The sequence below is a fragment of the Procambarus clarkii genome, chromosome 31 (assembly GCF_040958095.1).
Source record: "Procambarus clarkii isolate CNS0578487 chromosome 31, FALCON_Pclarkii_2.0, whole genome shotgun sequence".
NCBI classification, from domain to species: domain Eukaryota; kingdom Metazoa; phylum Arthropoda; class Malacostraca; order Decapoda; family Cambaridae; genus Procambarus; species Procambarus clarkii.
Window position 1 is genome coordinate 8,443,682 of NC_091180.1, and position 21,698 is coordinate 8,465,379.

Genomic DNA, 21,698 nt, shown 5'->3' on the forward strand with positions numbered 1-21,698 from the left:
AAGAAAATAGAAGAAGGAAACACTATTGACGCAATAAGAGTCATCACCAGTGAGGACTCAATTGCCGACAGAGATGCCGCAACAGCTCAAGCTCTAAGGGAGAAACGCCCACCCAGGGCTCCGCGTGAGGACGACATTGTACAAGTGGGGGCTACCGGAGCAGAACCTCTCTGGGTGGCTGAATCTGTGGTCCATAAAGCAGCCTTGTCCTTCCCAACAGGATCAGCAGGTGGGTTCACAGGACTATAAGATAGGTCCATAAGACCTATCTTTTTTGGAGCATCTCTCTGTGCTCTAAAGAAAAAGGATGGAGGGATCAGGCCAATAGCTGTGGGCAATTTTCTCAGGTGTCTCGTCGCAAAGGCAGCTGCAAGAACAGTTAGCGAGGCAGCGGCCAACATGCTGAAGAAAAAACAGCTCAGGTTCGGTATTCCACAAGGGTGTGAGGCGGCAGCCCATGCAGCTCGAGCCTTCATCGCCAACATCACAGACGAAAAGGCCCTGATCAAGCTAGATTTAAAAAATGCCTTCAATTTGGTGCGGAGGGATGCTGTACTCCGTGCGGTTCATAGTCATTTCCCTTCCCTCTACCCTTTTGCACATTCATGCTACAGTATGGACCTTAAGCTGCTTTTTGGCGAACATGAAATTGACTTGCGAGAAGGCGTCCAACAGGGTGACCCCCTTGCTCCTCTCCTTTTCTGCTTAGTCATCAAACAAGTCACAGAGGTCCTGTCCAGCGAGCTTAACATCTGGTTCTTGGATGATGGTACCCTAGCTGGTTCCCAAGACTCCCTCCTGGAGGACATCAGAAAAATCCAGGAGCAAGGTGCAGTTTTAGGCCTCACCCTGAACCCTTCTAAATGTGAAATAATATGTTCCAACCAGGGCATCGTATTGAGAATAGAGGGTCTTCTGCCAAATAGCCATAAAACTAAACCTGAAGACAGCACACTCCTAGGAGCTCCCCTGGGGTTGAAAGCCATCGATGAGGTCCTTGAAAAGAAAATCGCCGACCTTAAGAAGATGGATGGGAGGATTGAGGATATTGATGCTCATGATGCACTCTACCTCATCACCAGATGTCTGTCCCTCCCCAGGTTAACCTACTTTCTGAGGTTTTCACCATCTTACAGTAGCCAAAAACTAAGTGAGTATGACCGGTTACTGAAATCAATGCTAGAAAAAGTCCTTAACCTCTCTCTTGATGACCTACAGTGGAAACAAGCCTCTCTTCCCATAAGACTTGGGGGCCTCGGAGTTCGAACAGCAACGAAAATAGCTGTTCCAGCCTTCTTGTCCTCCTTATCAGCATCCGACGACCTTGTGAAGGAAATTCTACCTGCCCACTTACATCAGCTGGCAGGTGTACATGATCCCAATTTTACACGCTGTGCCACAGAGTGGGCCTCTCGTGCAGGCCCATCACCTCAACCATCATCCCCAAAAGCCCACAAGCAATCCAGCTGGGATGGCCCCATTGTAGACCAAGTTGCTGCAGAGTGCCTGGGTGCTGCAACAACACAACACGACATTGCTCGCCTCACAGCAGTAGCAGCCCCACATGCAGGGGATTTCCTGTTAGCAACCCCAATGTCGGCAACTGGCAAGCATCTCACACCACACGCCCTCCGAATTGCTGTGGCCGTCCGCCTTGCTGCCCCAATCCTCACCAGATATAGGTGTATTTGCGACGAGGTGGTGGCTGACAGGTACGGCCACCATGGCCTACTCTACCAAAGCACAGGGGGATGGCACTCGAGGCACAGTGAAGTTAACGACATCATCAAGAGGAGCCTCACCACAGCTGGATGCCCAGCTGAAAGAGAGCCCCGTTACCTAACGCCCCGTAACTCTGGTGCTCTTATTGGTCGCCCGGATGGTATCACAGTGAACCCCTGGAAGAATTGCAAGCAGTTGGTATGGGACTACGCATGCGTATCAACCCTAGCTAACACCTACATTGACCTCAGTGTGGCACAACCAGGTGGCGCTGCCACCCACAGGGAAGCAGCCAAATCCCGTAAGTATAGAGAACTGGATCACCACTACAATTTTGTCCCCATTGCTTCTGAGACACTCGGCGCCTGGGGTAAAAGTGCTACCAGTTTTTTGAAGGAAATGGGTTCTAGGCTCATTGAAACAACAAGGGACCCTAGAGCTGCCAGCTTTCTTTTCCAGCGCCTCAGCGTGGCGATACAGAGGGGAAATGCGCACTGCATCCAGGGTTCCTGCCCGCCATCTGAGGAGCTGGAGGAACTCGACAACCAATGATAACCATCTTTGTAACCTATATGTAACTCTTTTTTTGTAACAAGGTTCAAATAAAGCAAATATATATGTGTACATACAAAAGAATGGGGGTGGTAGGAGAAGATAATATTAGTGTTCAGTGAGAAACCACAAGGTCTCCTCTGAATACTTTTTATTTTTTTCTCCGAGGCTATGGGTTTGTTCTAATTTTCGCTAATTTTGTTCATGTATTCATGGGTAGGAATCAATACATATGCTGCAGGATACAGGATTATGCCTGAACGGTAGAAGTGAGTGCCCCCAAAGATACAAAGCGAGTGTTCTCAATGCTTATATTCGTCGAGCGCTTACCCACTGCTCTGAATGGAGCAACGTGAGTAGAGAGTTTGAAAGAGTAACTCAGGTATTGGTGAACAACGGATATAGCAACGCGGAAATAAACGCTGCTATAAGAAGACACTTGGACCGTTGGTATAATTCAGAACCTAGAACAGAAACCACAACACCCCCAATAAAATTATATTACAAATCAACCATGCACAGTGAACATATAAAAGAGGAAAGAATAATGAAAGAAATAATCCGTAAAGGAGTAAAAAGCATTACTCCTAACCAAAACATAAACCTGATAATATTCTACAAAACCAAGAAGACTTCCGAACTCCTTATCAAAAACAGCCCGAAGCCGACGGAGAACCCTCTACAGCAGTCAAGCGTTGTATACATGTACACTTGCCCCCACGAAGGATGTAACCTTCAATGTAAGTACATAGGTATGACGTCGACCAAGCTGACGAGGCGTTTGACATGCCATCTTCAATCTGGTGCCCCTAGGAATCACATGAGACAAGCCCATGACATTACTCTAACAAGAGAAATGTTGAACAAGAATACTTGCATAATAGACAAAACCCAAGATTCAAGAAGATTACAAATTCTTGAGGCAATTCACATAAGAATAGAGCGACCTACCATGAACACCCAAATCACGGAACTATTTACTCTACCCACCATGAGAGTAAGGAGAAGACAAGAACATATCGATGCCAACACAGAAGACAATGTCCAACATAACAGGCCAATTACACTGGATTAATCTTTGTGTTTAGATAGGAGATGCCTCGTATGGGCCAATAAGCCTTCTGCAGCCCCTATGTTTATCCCTTATGTATCCCCCCATGTTTTTCACCTTCATTGTATTAACACCTGACCTAATGCGGGTATAAAATCAACTAGTATTGTAAGATCTGTTCACTTGAGAATGAACCATGGAGGTTCGAAACGTCGTGCAAATTATACAAATAAGTGTAATACACTCTATAGTAAATCACTTCTTTTCTTCACCTTAAAAGTACGAAAATGAGTTTTGGAGAACTCCTATTCCAATTAAGCCCTGATGCTAAGAAAATAGTTAGAGGGATAGAAGCCCTAAACCAGAAAATAATAAATACAGAATATGCAGTCATATTCAATGAAATATATATATATATATATACAGTATATATATCTATATATGTGAGAAAGCTGCATGAACGCGCAAGCCATATATCACTAAGAACTCTTTGTCCCGGCCAGGATTCGAACCCATGCCGTCCAAGGTGCGGTGGTCACGGTACTGTGTACGTTGAGGGGTGATCCTGGACGACATGGGTTCCAATCCTGGCCGGGTCAAAGAGTTCTTAGTGATATATGGCTTGCGCGTTCATGCAGCTTTCTCACACATGTTAGACTCAGTGCGGCCTGTGCATGCGCCAGAATTTGATGAAAAACTGTACCAAAATAGATTCATGAGTGTCGTCGGGGGTTGGTCAGTCAGGGAGCTTAGTTAATAAGCGCCATGACTGACCAATCCTTATAGACGATCATTGGTGCGATGGTCACGATACTGTGTATGTTCAGGGGTGATCCTGGGCGGCATGGGTTCGAATCCTGGCCGGGTCAAAGAGTTCTTAGTGATATATGGCTTGCGCGTTCATGCAGCTTTCTCACATATATATATATATATATATATATATATATATATATATATATATATATATATATATTATTATATATGACCGAAAAAGTAAGATTAATAATTCTAACACGAATTTTCTCCATCTTTCGTACATTTCTTTTCACTGTTGGTGGTAATTCAAAAATCAATTCTCCAAAATTCATTTTTATTTCTTGTCTGACGTGACACTTGAGCGCGTTTCGTAAAACTTATTACATTTTCAAAGACTTTAGTTTACACATACACAACAGAATAGAACTTACACATCACCGATTTGTTTATATCTACATTTGAGTGAGGTGGATGGGGTGAGGTGGCATTAATAGGGTATTAATTTCATCAACACAAGACAGAACACGAAACAATGGGTATTGAATGGAAGTGATTGTAGAAAGCCTATTGGTCCATATTTCTTGATGCTTCTATATTGGAGCAGAGTCTTGAGGTGGGTAGAATATAGTTGTGCATTAATTGGCTGTTGATTGCTGGTGTTGACTTTTTAATGTGTAGTGCCTCGCAAACGTCAAGCCGCCTGCTATATATATATATATATATATATATATATATATATATATATATATATATATATATATATATATATATATATATATATATATATTTATATATATATAGATATAGTACATATATATATATATATATATATATATATATATATATATATATATGTATATATATATATATATATATATATATATATATATATATATATATATATATACATATATATATATATATATATATATATATATATATATATATATATATATATATACATATATATATATATATATATATATGTCGTACCTAATAGCCAGAACGCACTTCTCAGCCTACTATTCAAGGCCCGATTTGCCTAATAAGCCAAGTTTTCATGAATTAATGTTTTTTCGTCTACCTAACCTACCTAACCTAACCTAACCTAGCTTTTTTTGGCTACCTAACCTAACCTTACCTATAAATATAGGTTAGGTTAGGTTAGGTAGGGTTGGTTAGGTTCGGTCATATATCTACGTTAATTTTAACTCCAATAAAAAAAAATTGACCTCATACATAGAGAAAAGGGTAGCTTTATCATTTCATAAGAAAAAAATTATAGTAAATATATTAATTCAGGAAAACTTGGCTTATTAGGCAAATCGGGCCTTGAATAGTAGGCTGAGAAGTGAGTTCTGGCTACTAGGTACGACATATATATATATATATATATATATATATATATATATATATATATATATATATATATATATATATATATATACATATATATATATATATATATATATACATATATATATATATATATATATATATATATATATATATATATATACATACATATATATATATATATATATATATATATATATATATATATATATATATATATATATATATATATATATATATATATATATATTTACAAATATGTAACATGTTTACATGTTTATTTTTTTTAATTATATATTTAATATCCATTTAAGAACCCAGTTATGGCGCATTGTATCGTTTTGAATAACGTCAACCTATGATTATTGGTTTGGAGAAATAAGACAGAATAAGGCAAACAGGCAGCTGCTACGTTATCAACTACTGGACGAACGACATTTAAGTAAAACATTCTTGACACTGTCTCCCACTCGTAAATGGGGACCTGTGGTTGGATTTATTTTAGATTTTGCTTTCTCCTTCAAATAATGAATTCTTATTGAATATATTTTTAGAATCTATCCTGACACAAAGATATTAATAGTGTTTAAACCACTGCAGGTTATTATCTTGAATGCATAGGAGTAGCAAGTATGAATAGATAAATGCATTGACTATTCAATATTAATCTAATCAGTAATTGACCCTAAGAGTCCTAAACAATCAATTTCCAACTCCTCTTCTTGGGAGAATGCCACAAATTACTTTGATTCCTTCCTTGTATTTGCTTAACTGTGTTGGCTGTCCCCACACATTTGAATCTGGGTATCACCCATTTTTAACATTATTTGCATCAGCACGTTGATACCCTGATCCAATTACCTGCCATAATATTATACATTGCAAAAAATGCTGAGTTGCCCATGTATTGGCTGTCCAAGCTGCAATGTAATCGAAATATGCATTCGTAAATGTTAAACTGTGTATCAAAAAACGACCATTTCTCATATATTCATTCGGTAGCCCTTTCTTTTGAATGTAGGTTAAATATATTACATGGGCCTGACGAAGGCCGAATATCAACCACGGTTTTGAAATGGGATTTATCTTCTATGGTGATAACAGTACCTGCAGCAAGTATCAAAGAAAACTAGGTATGGTTCACAGTGAAGTGTTAAATGACATTTATTGTAGTTTAATCGACTATAAAAGGCCGTAATCGAGACCTGCCGAGACTAGTCAGGCGATTAACAACATGAGATTTGTTATGATAATGATTGATATGAAATAATGATAATATTTACCACTACAATGGAAGTCGCAACGATATTGGTCACAACAATCATTTGGATTTCAAAACCAATGCCTATAGTCCAGAGTCTCTGCTCTACATCCTCACTCCTCACCTCGTCTTTCCATATAAGGTCGATCCTGTGCCAGGTGTTGTCTGCCAGGGAGTAGGAGGCGTTGAGGTCGAGGGTGACAGGGCCGTCCCCCAGGTCCAGCAGGAGAGACGGACGGCCCTGACGCAGCTCCAGCAGCAACAGGTCCCTAGCGGTGCTCTCCTCGGTCCCTGGGGTTGGTGCCCCCTGGTCCGTTCCTGAGTACAGCAGCGTGGCCGCCATGGATCTGGTCAGCACCTCCAGACTCAGGTGGACTTCGGCACAAGGCGGAATGGGCGGCACCCACATCCACCCGCCCACTGTAACGACCTCATCTTCTGTACTGCCTAAGTCCGACCCTCCACCGTCGTCCTCGAAGTGCCGAACGATCACCTTGCAGCGAGAGCCCCAGGTGCCGTGAGGACAGATGCATCTGAGGAACGTATCGTTCAAACAGAACCCCACAATGTTCTGCAGATAAATCTTCCTAATTGTGAAATTCTAGTGCAACACCAGACTAAGGAGCTCGCTAATCCGGACTCCGTTAACCCGGACCTCCGGGTAATCCTGCCAATGGAGTCTTAAGTTTTTATTTGCCAAACTTCACCAAACTAGGACACACATCCGTGTTGTTGGGAGTCTCGGCCAAGTTATGAACGGTTAAGGGCCTTCAACCAGTGTAGCCTGAGCAGCTGGTAGTTAAAACTGACCTTGTTAAGCTCATGTGCAGTAATTTGTGTGTTGGGTTGTCTCAATAAACGAACATGAACAAACAAAATATTTTACCTAATATAACAATAATTACATAATTGTTACTATATATATATATATATATATATATATATATATATATATATATATATATATATATATATATATATATATATATATATATATATATATATATATATATATATAGCCTCAGCGTGGCGATACAGAGGGGAAATGCGCACTGCATCCAGGGTTCCTGCCCGCCATCTGAGGAGCTGGAGGAACTCGACAACCTATGATAACCATCTTTGTAACCCATATGTAACTCCTTTTTTGTAACAAAGTTCAAATAAAGTAAATATATATGTATACATACAAAAGAATGGGGGTGGTAGGAGAAGATAATATTAGTGTTCAGTGAGAAACCACAAGGTCTCCTCTGAATACTTTTTATTTTCTTCTCAGAGGCTATGGGTCCCCACATTGGCACCAGAGGTGGTACCCTCACAAACTTTTATATATATATATATATATATATATATATATATATATATATATATATATATATATATATATATATATATATATATATTAATTACAATGTGAATTATTATTAGAGGGAGCTTTAAAGCCATGAAATGGCACAGTAGAGGAGCCTAACAAGGCTACATCACACCAGAGGCAAGAGTTTGGCTGTTGTTAACACACTATACGACTTACGCACACGTGTGGAGACAACGTTGGAATTGTAGGTGTTTCTCAATTTTTCAGTATAGTTTCTCAGTTTTATAGTTTCCCCATTGTGTGCATATTCTTTAAACATATTGCACTCTTGTAGAAAATTCAGAGGATACATGTGTCACTAACTCACCTGGTGCCCATGGATGTCTTGTGGGCAGTTACTGGCAACTCACCTGGTACCTGTTGATGTTGGAATGCACCTGCCACCATTCAGACAGGTGTAGGGGGTGCAGGTGTCGTGGGTAGTAGGTGTGGTGTGTCCACAACCACAGGTGGTGCGGACCTCCATCTTGGGTCCCACTAGGGCCGAGATGTTGGCGTCTACGATGCTGAAGCCGTCAGTAAGGGCAGCGCGCACCCAGCACCCGTCCACGCACCCGTCGGCCTCCTGGGTGGTTAAGACACGCATGTCCTCGTAGTCGCCCTCGCTCTCGCTCTCGTACGTGTTCTCCAAAGTGACTGTACGAACGACCTCCTGGCATGTCCCGACGCCGATCTGTTGCACATTGACTCCTAAAATGGCGCTCAGCTGTGAAGAAAATATTTCACCCAATGAATAATCAGTTACAAGCACGCAGTAACCTGGAAACTTAAGAGGAATTCTATCAACCGCCCCACAGACGCACTTGCATAACTTTGAACAGTAAAATGTTGAGTGAGTATATGAGGGAAAGTTACTTCCTCTCATATGTCAGACACAATTATAAACATAAAAAAATAATAAGCTATGTAATATGCATGCAAATCTAGCTTTAATGGTTCACTTGTCTCACTGCGACACTAGGAATGAGCTATATCGCACAAACATATTTCAAAATACATATATTAATTAAATGAGGATATAAAAAATGAGTCATATTAAATGTTTTGACTTTGATGTTTAGGTTAATGAAGTGTTCAACTTCCGCTTTGAATTATACTTATGGTTTTACTTCTGTTGTCGCGACTGCTGCTGTCACGACTGTTGCTAAAGTTATCATAACTACTGCCACCATTTCCACAACTATTCCAACTATTACCATGACTAATGCTTCAATTATCACAACTTTTGTTACTACTATTCACAGAACTTTCGCTAATATTATCATGACTACTGATATTATTAACACAGCTACAGCTATTATTTGTCAACACCTGCTCTTCACATACTACCCAGCAATAGTCATACAATCTCATCCACAGCTGCTACTACTACAACTACTAGTAAGCATCCATCAGTCTCTGGACACTGTGGAGTTGCGCTCTGGTTAACGGTCTGGAGTGGCCTTTTCAGGGTGCAAAGCCAGGGTAGGTTGACACGGGGGAGAAGCTGTCACCCATGCAGCAAGAACCCCCCCCCCCCTTCTCCATGGCGCCGAAAGTCTCCAATGGAAAGGCAAATGCTAATACGATTTGTACCAGCGCCGTCACAGGAATTGTCAGAACGAGGTTGAAGCAACAACAAACTGACCTAGGGGGCTCCAGCTGTGGAATTTACTGGAAGTTGGTAAAAAAGGCACAGGGACTCCAAACCCGGAGGCCACCTTGGTCGGGGCCGGAGAACTAATCGGTTTGGGAACCGATTATTAGTACTATCAGTACTAATAAACACGCTCACTCATTTCTTGGTAGTGGAAGGAACTATTGCTACCACTACTCCGGCTATTGCCACCACAACTACCAGCCTCTGATATTGTTCATTATTTACAAAACAAATGTTGTTACTGCTGTTAATAGCGACTTACCGGCTCAATGAACTTACCTCATTTTTCCTATACATGAGGATGTGGTCGAGATTGGGCACACCCGGAGCTACCAGCCACACCCGTGACGCCTCTGTGGCGGGCATGGTGTGGTGACCGCCCAGGGCCTCCACTGACACTGCCCGTGCGCCCACGCTGCCACTGCCCGCCCGCACGCCCATGCTCCTCCTGCCCGCCCACGCCTCTACCGTCGTCTCCAGCTGGCTGAGTATTGATGCCTCACCCTGTGTTACAAGACGTGGTTATGTGTTGGATGTGCTTAGTATCGGTCTTTTTGTGGATCTTGTTCGTCTGTCACTCCGGTATATATGTCTTCGTCTGTCTATTTCTCCTTCTATCTCTCTTTGTCTGCCTGTTTGTCTTCTGTCGGTTTCTGTGTCTGAACCATATTCTCTTAAACGTACCTCTCTGGCCATGACCAGCTGGTAGGGGCTCGCCGCCAAGGTAAGCGGGGTGGCGTGTGTGACGTCATGGTGGTTCAGGGACTTCACCTCGATTGTGACGTTGGCCCTGACCCCAAATTGACCTTGGCTGACGTCGTTGACCTTGAAGCTTAGCTCGTACCTGATGGATATGATACGTGTTCCCTTGAAAACAATAAATAAAGAAGAGACAGTTACATTCCTATCCTTGACTTAACGTTTAATGAAGATTAAAAATGTTTAACTGATAGTCTAGACCAAAAAATGTTTAACTGATAGTCTAGACCAACAAATGTTTAACTGATAGTCTAGACCAACAAATGGAGCACAAGTGTAACCCGTCCTCATGAATACCGTCCAAATACTCGTTAATACGGCAGTAAAACTCCCTGTTTGTGAATAAGGGTAATTTATATTTGACACACAACTCGTTAGGCTCAAATTCGTCTTGGATAGTACTTCCCTTTTTACCCGTGTTCGAATCTCACCGCACTAAATGCGCCGTCCATGTACTTAAAATATAAATAACTGCCAGCCTTCACCTACCTATCACCAGGTGGGAAGGGAACCTTCACCTACCAACCTCCAGGTGGGAAGGGAACCGTCACCTACCAACCTCCAGGTGGAAAGGGAACCGTCACCTACCAACCTCCAGGTGGGAAGGGCACCTTTACCTACCAACCTCCAGGTGGGAAGGGCACCTTCACCTGCCTGCCTCCAGGTGGGAAGGGAACCTTTACCTACCTACCTCCAGGTGGAAAGGGCACCTTCACCTACCAACCTCCAGGTGGGAAGGGAACCTTTACCTACCAACCTCCAGGTGGGAAGGGCACCTTTACCTACCAACCTCCAGGTGGGAAGGGAACCTTTACCTACCAACCTCCAGGTGGGAAGGGAACCTTCACCTGCCCGCCTCCAAGTGGAAAGGGAATCTTCACCTGCTTAACTCCAGGTAGGAAGGGAACCGTCACCTACCAACCTCCAGGTGGGAAGGGAACCTTTACCTACCAACCTCCAGGTGGGAAGGGAACCTTTACCTACCTACCTCCAGGTGGAAAGGGCACCTTCACCTACCAACCTCCAGGTGGGAAGGGCACCTTTACCTTCCACCCTCCAGGTGGGAAGGGAACCTTTACCTACCAACCTCCAGGTGGGAAGGGCACCTTCACCTACCAACCTCCAGGAGGGAAGGGAACCTTCGCCTTGTTGGACGCACGTGGTCACACTTGTGGTGACCTCGTTCATAGACTGCATATTGCCATCACTCAACTCAGCAGGAGTTGTCAACAGCAGAGTCAACACTGCGCGCAGATGTGCATCTTCATCCAAGTTTGACTATACTCCTACAGGCAGACCATCTTGAGCAGCGGCGCTGCACGCACACTATATAGCTAGCTCGTGGCCCAGCAGAGAATATCAAAGATTTTATAATAAAGAAGAAAAAGTCAGGCATTTGGTACTCCGTTCCTTCCCGATACCAAGAAAGCTAGAACCACAACCATAACAGCTGTTAATAACCTGCCGACCTCTAGGTGGGAAGGGCACCTTCACCTACCTACCTCCAGGTAGGAAGGGAACCTTCACCTACCAACCTCCAGGTGGGAAGGGAACCTTCACCTACCAACCTCCAGGTGGAAGGGAACCTTCACCTACCAACCTCCAGGTGGAAGGGAACCTTCACCTACCAACCTCCAGGTGGAAGGGAACCTTCACCTACCAACCTCCAGGTGGGAAGGGAACCTTCACCTACCAACCTCCAGGTGGAAGGGAACCTTCACCTACCAACCTCCAGGTGGGAAGGGAACCTTCACCTACCGGCCGTCAGGTGTGTCGGGGGCCATAGTGAGGTCGCCGGTGTCGGTGTCAAGGAAGAAGCCAGACAGATGGTGTCTCCAGGAGTACGTCTTGGCGGCGGCGTCCCAGTCGTCGGGGTCCTGGACGTACACTCTCCCCAGGGGCACCGGCCTCCCCTGTGGCTGGGGGAGAGAGAGGAAGGTGAGTGATACTCTCCCCAGGGGCACCGGCCTCCCCTGTGGCTGGGGGAAGAGAGGGGAAGGTGAGAGTGACACTCTCCCCAGGGGCACCGGCCTCCCCTGTGGCTGGGGGAGAGAGAGGAAGGTGAGTGACACTCTCCCCAGGGGCACTGGCCTCCCCTGTGATTTTATATTTCACTTCGTAGTGAATTCTCACGCACACACAGTCATCGCTCAGGGATCTTAGTCCATGGACCCGGGTTCAATTCCCGGTAGAGGCAGTAAAAGATGGGAAAAGTTTCTTTCACCCGAAGCCCCCTGTTCACCTAGCAGTAAATAGGTACATGAGAATACGACAGCTCATTCGGGCTACATCGTGGTTATTTGTGCATTCGAAAGAAATGTGTGTGATAGAGGAAAAATAAGTCTGGAGTAAGAAAGGCGGGGTCCAAGAGCTGACACCTCGATCCTAACGGCACAAACTGTAAATGCTCATAGTAACTACACACACACACACATATACACGTACACACGCATTTATTAACAAGAATAAACACAAATGGGAAGAGTATTTCACCTAATTCTGCTCGTCACCTGTCTCTATATAGTTACCTTGGAGTTAGTCAGCTGCTACTGGCTGCATCCTGGGGATGCATATATATAAGATAACAATTTATATAGTAGCCGATGAGGAACAATAATGTCGTGAGACGTTACACACGACAACCGACGGTTCGAAAGGCGGGATCCAGAGCCACGAGCTGGATCCTGTAAACACACATAGTAAATAGGAACAGTGAATACACACACACTCACATACAGCCCTCACTTGGCCCTCAGCCTACCTCTCCGCGAGATTCACCCTCAGACCCCCCCTCCCCCATTTGCCCATCACCCCTCTACAGCCGTTCAGCGCCCACCCTCGTACTTGCATCAATTCCTCCCTAACCATCAACTTATCATCACAACTTAATCTAACTTCTCATTTACATCTCACACCAGTAGAAACACATTAAAAACTATTTTCTGAGAACACAGGTAATATCGTGTTCAATGAGTGCCTTAAGAAATAGTTTACAAATACTGTTGGAGGTACAAATAAAACTGAGGAAATAAAAGAGAGTTTGAGAAAAAGTTCAGAATATTATTGCAGTATTGGTAACCAAGATAAATAATATCATCTGAGATGTAATATTTTCATGGGATTACTAGCCATTACAAAAATAAAGGTTACAAATACAGAGAGGGGACGTAGCACTCCTAGTTAAAAAAAAGTTTGACAGTGAAAGTTTGAGGAATTTTGTTAATGCAACTTTATACTCAGTGTTGGAAGAATGCAGAAACACATTTTGGGTGAGGCTAATAGCTCTTGTACATGTTCAGTGTTACTTCTGAAGCAGTGGACCCTTAACCCAGTGGTGGTGTGTGCAGAGAACTGACCATTTTTCGGAGTGTTGACGAGACCCACGATGTCACCTAATATTATTCCAGTTAAAGAGCCAATATGAGTTGTAAAAAAAAAAAAAAATAATTGGAGTACGTAACCTCCCCAATGTTTCAGTGGCCATTTATTTAAAGCCCAACTGAGTGTAGACAAATTATAATAGCTATCTTGAGGTTATCTTGAAAAGATTTCGGGATTAGCGTCCCCCGCGGCCCGGTCCTTGACCAGGCCTCCTTTTTGTTACACACCCCCAGGAAGCAGCCCATAGCAGCTGTCTAACTCCCAGGTATCTATTTACTGCTAGGTGAACAGATACATCAGGGTGAAAGAAACTCTGCTCATTTGTTTTCGCCTCCACCGGGGATCGTACCCGGAACCTCAGGACTACGAATCCGAAGCCCTGTCCACTCAGCTGTCGGGTCCCGTCAATGGTTGGAGATTACAGTACACTTATTTCAAGTTGTTGATGTCCGACTGAGATTCAGTCATGCTCTGGACGACCGATTGGGGGAAGGGGGGAGGGAATTATCAGGGGTAAGGCGCCAAGTAAGTACTACTATATAGCACTTGGAAGGGGTCAGGATAAGGATTTGAGCTGGGACGGAGGGAAAGAAATGGTGCCCGACCACTTGGACGGTCGGAGATTGAACGCCGACCTGCATGAAGCGAGACCGTTGCTCTACCGTCCAGCCCAAGTGGTTGGGTTTGGGAGGTGGAAGATGACGGTGAGTTTGGGCTCCAATAAGTTGGTACTGAAGTTCCTTCAGTACCAACCCAGTGACTGATAGAAGGAAAGTGACAACAGAGACTTACCTGACGGTGTTTGCAGTGCCTGCAGGGTGACACTGACTTGCAGGGGTATTGGTAACGGACCGCCTGTAGGATGACATTTCTCTGCAGGGTGTGGACAGTGACTGTAGCCTGGAGGGTGGCACTGATCTGGAGGGTGGCACTGACAAGCAGGGTGGCCCTGATATGAAGGGTGTGGACAGTGACTATAGCCTGAAAAGGTGGCACTGACCTGGAGGGTGTGGACAGTGACTGACCTGGAGGGTGGCAGTGACCTGGAGGGTGGCACTGACCTGGAGGGTGTGGACAGTGACTGACCTGGAGGGTAACAGTGACCTGGAGGGTGGCACTGACCTGGAGGGTGTGGACAGTGACAGTCTTGGCAGCAGGGGTCATGGGGTTGTCGTTGAGGTCGCCCACATGGACGGTGAGGGTGGCGGTGGCGGTGAGGGGCGGCCAGCCGGCGTCCGCCACCACCAGCGGCACCAGCAGGGAGCGCCGCTCCTCCCTGTCTAGCCCCGCCCGCGCCCACACCACGCCCACGCCACGCCCCTCGTCCCCTCCTGCAGGAGAATACAGAGGTTAATATACCACCGGCAAGTACGCCCACGCCATTCGTATTCCTTTGAAGAAGAACATGTAGGGGGATAGTGTATCAACAACAACAATAATTCAATGGCCATATCGAGGCCCAGAAACACACACACACCCGGATTACGTCCACACTACTCCCCATAAACTGTTTCAGACGACAAACCCATAATCTCTAAAGTCCATTGTAAGTCCAGAATAAGTCCTTCAGGTTTGCGTATCGGGCCGGGCAGCGTTGGTGGTGTGGAGAGCTCCGCTGCCTTCACTGCTGCTGTCGCCGGACACTGCCGCCGGCCCCATACATATCACAACCACCACCACCACCATCACCAATCTGACAACTATCACCACTACCACGAGCATCACCACCTGCAGCCCTATAACCTGCACCACTACCAGCACCACCGCCTGCAGCCCTATAATCTGCACCACTACCAGCACCACCGCCATCTCTGCTTCCATCACAACTACCACTAGCACCACAACCACTAGCAGCTTCAATAGCACCAGAGAGAGAGAGAGAGAGAAAGAGTGTGTTACATAAATGATGCCCAGAAAAATCAGCAGAGGTTTTGATTAATCCTGCACTAATGCCCTTGGGAGTGCAACCCGTCCTCTTAAAAATAACGTCCCTTTTGGCTCGTATGCACACTATGGCCAAAATTGGACGTAACTTGAAATGAAATCGACTCACAAAAGTGACGTTCTGTTCCGTTTTCTATTTGAGTCGTCCGGCCCTCCTCGGACAGCTTAGAAGAGGAACTTTCAATTAACGTTTTTCATAACGTTTTGAAACTTTATGAGAATTTCCTGCCCACCTAACCTATCAGAGGACCCTTAACTTAGTGTTGTTGAAAAAAAATCCAAAATTTATTTTCATTTTCAAATTACGTCCAAATTCGGCCATACGGGCAAACGGCCAAAAGCGACGTTCTTTTTAAGAGGACAGGTTGCAGTGAACGTTCTATGTGTGCCACGAAAGCTTGGCTGAAAGGAACAGTAAATCTCTCCTCGAGATTCACTCTCTGCCCCCAATATCACCAACACTATCACCACTGGGAACACTGTCTCAGGTCACTGACTTGGCTAATCAATATTATTATTAATATATATATATGTATATATATATGTATACATATATATATATATATATATATATATATATATATATATATATATATATATATATATATATATATATATATATATATATATATATATATATATATATATATATATATATATATATATGCGAACAAGCCTGAATGGTCCCCAGGACAATATGCAACTGAAAACTCACACCCCAGAAGTGACTCGAACCCATACTCCCAGAAGCAACGCAACTGGGAGTATGGCCCGATGGCCATACATCGGGCCTTGTACATACAGTACAAGGCCCGATTTGCCTAATAAGCCAAGTTTTCATGAATTAATATATTTTCTCTAATTATTTTCTTATGAAATGATAAAGCTACCCATTTAATTATGTATGAGGTCATTTTTTTTAATGGAGCTAAAATTGACGTAGAAATATGACCGAACCTAACCAACCCTACCTAACCTAACCTAACCTATCTTTATAGGTTAGGTTAGGTTAGGTAGCCAAAAAAGTTAGGTTAGGTTAGGTTAGGTAGGTTAGGTAGTCGAAAAACAATTATTTCATGAAAACTAGGCTTATTAGGCAAATCGGGCCTTGCATAGTAGGCTGACAAGTGCGTTCTGGCTACTAGGTACGACATATATATATATATATATATATATATATATATATATATATATATGTCGTACCTAGTAGCCAGAACGCACTTCTCAGCCTACTATGCAAGGCCCGATTTGCCTAATGAGCCAAGTTTTCATGAATTATATATTTTCTCTAATTATTTCTGATGAAATGATAAAGCTACCCATATCATTATGTATGAGGTCAATTTTTTATTATTGGAGTTAAAATTAACGTCGATATATGACCGAACCTAACCAACCCTACCTAACCTAACCTAACCTATCTTTATATGATAGGTTAGGTTACGTGGCCGAAAAAGTTAGGTTAGGTTAGGTTAGGTAGGTTAGGTAGTCGAAAAACAACTAATTCATGAAAACTTGGCTTATTAGGCAAATCTGGCCTTGCATAGTAGGCTCAGAAGTGCGTTCTGGCTACTAGGTACGATATATATATATATATATATATATATATATATATATATATATATATATATATATATATATATATATATATATATATATATATATATATATATATATATATATATATATATATATATATATATACATATATATGTTTGTGAGGGGTGCCACCTCTGCTGCCAGTGTGGGGACCCATAGCCTCGGAGAAAAAAATAAAAAGTATTCAGAGAAGACCTTGTGGTTTCTCACTGAACACTAATATTATCTTCTCCTACCATCCCCATTCTTTTGTATGTACACATATATATTTGTTTTATTTTAACTTTGTTACAAAAAAGGAGTTATATATAGGGTACAAAGATGATTATTATAAGTTGTCGAGTTCCTCCAGCTCCTCAGATGGCGGGCAGGAACCCTAAATGCAGTGTGCATTTCCCCTCTGTATCGCCACGCTGAGGCGCTGGAGAAGAAAGCTGGCAACTCTCGGGTCCCTTGTTGTTTCAATGAGCTTAGAACCCAGTTCCTTCAAAAAAACTGGTAGCATATTTACCCCAGGCGCCGAGTGTCTCAGAAGCAATGGGGACAAAATTGTAGTGGTGATCCAGTTCTCTGTACTTAAGGGATTTGGCTGCTTCCCTGTGGGTGGCAGCGCCACCTGGTTGTGCAACACTGAGGTCAATGTAGGATGTTAGCCAGAGTTGATATGCACGTGTAGTCCCATACCAACTGCTTGCTGTTCTTTCAGGGGGGTTCACTGTGATACCATCCAGGCGACCAATAAGAGCATCAGAGTTACCAGGCGATAGGTAACGGGGCTCTCTTTCAGCTGGGCATCCAGCTGTGGTGAGGCTCCTCTTGATGATGTCGTTAATTTCACTGTGCCTCGAGTGCCATCCTCCTATGCTTTGACAGAGTAGGCCATGGTGGCCGTAACTGTCAGCCACCACCTCGCCGCAAATACATCTATATCTGGTGTGGATTGGGGCAGCAAGGCGGTGGGCCACAGCAATTCGGAGGGCGTGTGGTTTGAGACGCGTGCCAGTTGCCAACATTGGGGTTGCTAACAGGCTTTCGGGGATGGTGGTTGAGGTGATGGGACTCACGAGAGGCCCACTCTGTGGCACAGCATGTAAAATTGGGGTCGTGTACACCTGCCAGCTGATTAGGTTAGGTTAGGTTAGGTAAATAGGCTGGTAGAATTTCCTTCACAAGGTCGTCGGATGTCGATGAGGAGGACAGGAAGGCTGGAACAGCGATTTTCGTTGCTGTTCGTACTCCGAGGCCCTCAAGTCTGTCAAGAAGAGAGGCTTGTTTCCACTGTAGGTCATCAAGAGAGAGGTTAAGGGATTTTTCCTAGCATTCTTTTCAGTAACAGGTCATACTCACCTAGTGTTTGGCTACTGTAGGATGGTGAACACATCAGAAAGTAGATTAACCTTGGGAGGGACAGACATCTGGTGATGAGGTAGAGTGCATCATGAGCTTCAATATCCTCAAGCCTCCCATCCATCCTCTTAACACTTTTAAGTGTTTAAGTGTGTGTTTACGAACACGAAAGTGTTTAACACGGTCGGCGATTTTCTTATCAAGGACCTCATCGATGGCTTTCAACCTCAGGGGGGCTCCTAGGAGTGTGCTGTCTTCAGGTTTAGTTTTATGGATAATTGGCAGAAGACCCTCTATTCTCTCTACGTTGCCCTGGCTGGAACATATTATTTCACATTAAGAAGGGTTCAGGGTGAGGCCTAAAATTGCACCATGCTCCTGGATTTTTCTGATGTCCTCCTTAGGGAGTCTTGGGAACCAGCTAGGGTACCATCATCCAAGAACCTGATGTTAAGCTCGCTGGACAGGATCTCTGTGACTTGTTTGATGACTAAGCAGAAAAGGAGAAGAGCAAGGGGGTCACCCTGTTGGATGCCTTCTTGCGAGTCAATTTCATGTTCGCCAAACAGTAGCTTTAGATCCATACTGTAGCATGAATGTGCAAAAGGGTAGAGGGAAGGGAAATGACTATGAACCACACAGAGTACAGCATCCCTCCGCACCAAATTAAAGGCATTTTTTAAAACTAGCTTGATAAGGGCCTTTTCGTCTGTGATGTTGGAGATGAAGGCTCGAGCTGCATGGGCTGCCGCCTCACACCCTTGTGGAATGTCGAACCCGAGCTATTTAGGCTTCAGCATGGTGGCCGCTGCCTCACTAACTATTCTTGCAGCAGCCTTTGCGACGAGACGCCAGAGAGAATTGCCCACAGCTATTGGCCTGATCCCTCCATCCTTTTTCTTTACAGCACAGAGAGATGCTCCAAAAAAGATAGGTCTTATGGTCGCTGGTACGTTGCCAGCTAGACATGTGTTGGTGAATCTGGTTAGTTCCACCAAGAGGTTCTTTGCAATGTCACCCAGTGCAGGGTTGAGCATTTGCTTGATGTAGTTGGGTTTTAGTCCTGTGAACAAACCTGCTGATCCTGTTGCGAAAGACAAGGCTGCTTTATGGACCACAGATTCGGCCACCCAGAGAGGTTCTGCTCCGGTAGCCCCCACTTTTAAAATGTCGTCCTCACGCGGAGCCCTGGGTAGGTGTTTCTCCCTTAGGGCTTGAGCTGTTGCGGCATCTCTGTCAGCAATTGAGTCCTCACTGGTGATGACTCAATTATATATATATATATATATATATATATATATATATATATATATATATATATATATATATATATATATATACAAATATATATATATATATATATATATATATATATATATATATATATATATATATATATATATACAAATATATATATATATATATATATATATATATATATATATATATATATATATATATATATATATATATATATATATATATATATATATATATATATTTATCATTAAATATGACCGAAAAAGTAAGATTAATAATTCTAACACGAATTTTCTCGATCTTTCTTACGTTTCTTTTCACTGTTGATGGTAATTCAAAGATCAATTTTTAAAAATTCATTTTTATATCTAGTCTGACGCGACACTTGAGCACGTTTCGTAAAACTTATTACATTTTCAAAGACTTTAGTTTACACAAACACACACAACTTTAACTGAATAGAGCTTAAACATCTTTCGAGTTTTTATACCTACATTTGGGTGAAGTGACATGTTACAATAGTTTTGGATGAGGTGAAAATAAACTTTTAACACAAGACAGAACACGAAACAATTAAATACAAACAGGTATTAAAAGTAGGTAACTGCAGAAGGCCTATTTTTATTGGCCCATATTTCTTGATGCTTCTATATTGGAGCGGAGTCTTGAGGTGGGTAGAATATAGTTGTGCATTAATTGGCTGTTGATTGCTGGTGTTGACTTCTTGATGTGTAGTGCCTCGCAGACGTCGAGCCGCCTGCTATCGCTGTATCTATCGATGATTTCTGTGTTGTTTGCTAAGATTTCTCTGGTGATGGTTTGGTTGTGGGAAGAGGCTATATGTTCCTTAATGGAGCCCTGTTGCTTATGCATCATTAATTGCCTGGAAAGAGATGTTGTTGTCTTGCCCATATACTGAGTTCTTTGAGGCTTACAGTCCCCCAAGAGGGCATTTGAAGGCATAGACGACGTTGGTCTCTTTTAAAACGTTCTGCTTTGTGTCTGGAGAGTTTCTCATGAGTAGGCTGGCCGTTTTTTTGGTTTTATAGTAAATTGTCAGTTGTATCTTCTGATTTTTGTCTGTAGGGATAACGTTTCTACTGACAATATCTTTCAGGACCCTTTCCTCCGTTTTATGGGCTGTGGAAAAGAAGTTCCTGTAAAATAGTCTAATAGGGGGTATAGGTGTTGTGTTAGTTGTCTCTTCAGAGGTTGCATGGCGTTTCACTTTCCTTCTTATGATGTCTTCCACGAAACCATTGGAGAAGCCATTATTGACAAGGACCTGCCTTACCCTACAGAGTTCTTCGTCGACTTGCTTCCATTCTGAGCTGTGGCTGAGGGCACGGTCGACATAAGCGTTAACAACACTCCTCTTGTACCTGTCCGGGCAGTCACTGTTGGCATTCAGGCACATTCCTATGTTTGTTTCCTTAGTGTAGACTGCAGTGTGGAAAACTCCGCTCCTTTCCATGACTGTTACATCTAGAAAGGGCAGCTTCCCATCCTTCTCCATCTCGTAAGTGAAACGCAACACAGAATTCTGCTCAAATGCCTCCTTCAGTTCCTGCAGATGTCTGACATCAGGTACCTGTGTAAAAATGTCGTCAACATACCTGCAGTATATGGCCGGTTTCAAGTTCATGACGACTAAGACTTTTTGCTCGTTGGTACCCATGTAGAAGTTTGCAAACAG

At 43.3% G+C, this 21,698-nt stretch overlaps 1 protein-coding gene across 1 annotated transcript in view; it reads right to left on the reverse strand.

The window, feature by feature from the left end:
- The window catches only part of LOC123753245 (putative neural-cadherin 2), a 95,741-nt gene extending 80,360 nt beyond the window's left edge, over window positions 1-15,381 (reverse strand). The window contains exons 1-7 of the mRNA XM_069334115.1: window positions 15,378-15,381; window positions 14,975-15,183; window positions 12,230-12,390; window positions 10,397-10,556; window positions 9,992-10,216; window positions 8,424-8,779; window positions 6,823-7,231 (exon numbers count right to left, since the gene is read on the reverse strand). Of these exons, the coding sequence (XP_069190216.1) occupies window positions 6,823-7,231; window positions 8,424-8,779; window positions 9,992-10,216; window positions 10,397-10,556; window positions 12,230-12,390; window positions 14,975-15,183; window positions 15,378-15,381 (1,524 nt within the window). The remainder of the gene's footprint in view (window positions 1-6,822; window positions 7,232-8,423; window positions 8,780-9,991; window positions 10,217-10,396; window positions 10,557-12,229; window positions 12,391-14,974; window positions 15,184-15,377) is intronic.
- Window positions 15,382-21,698: the final 6,317 nt, after the last annotated feature.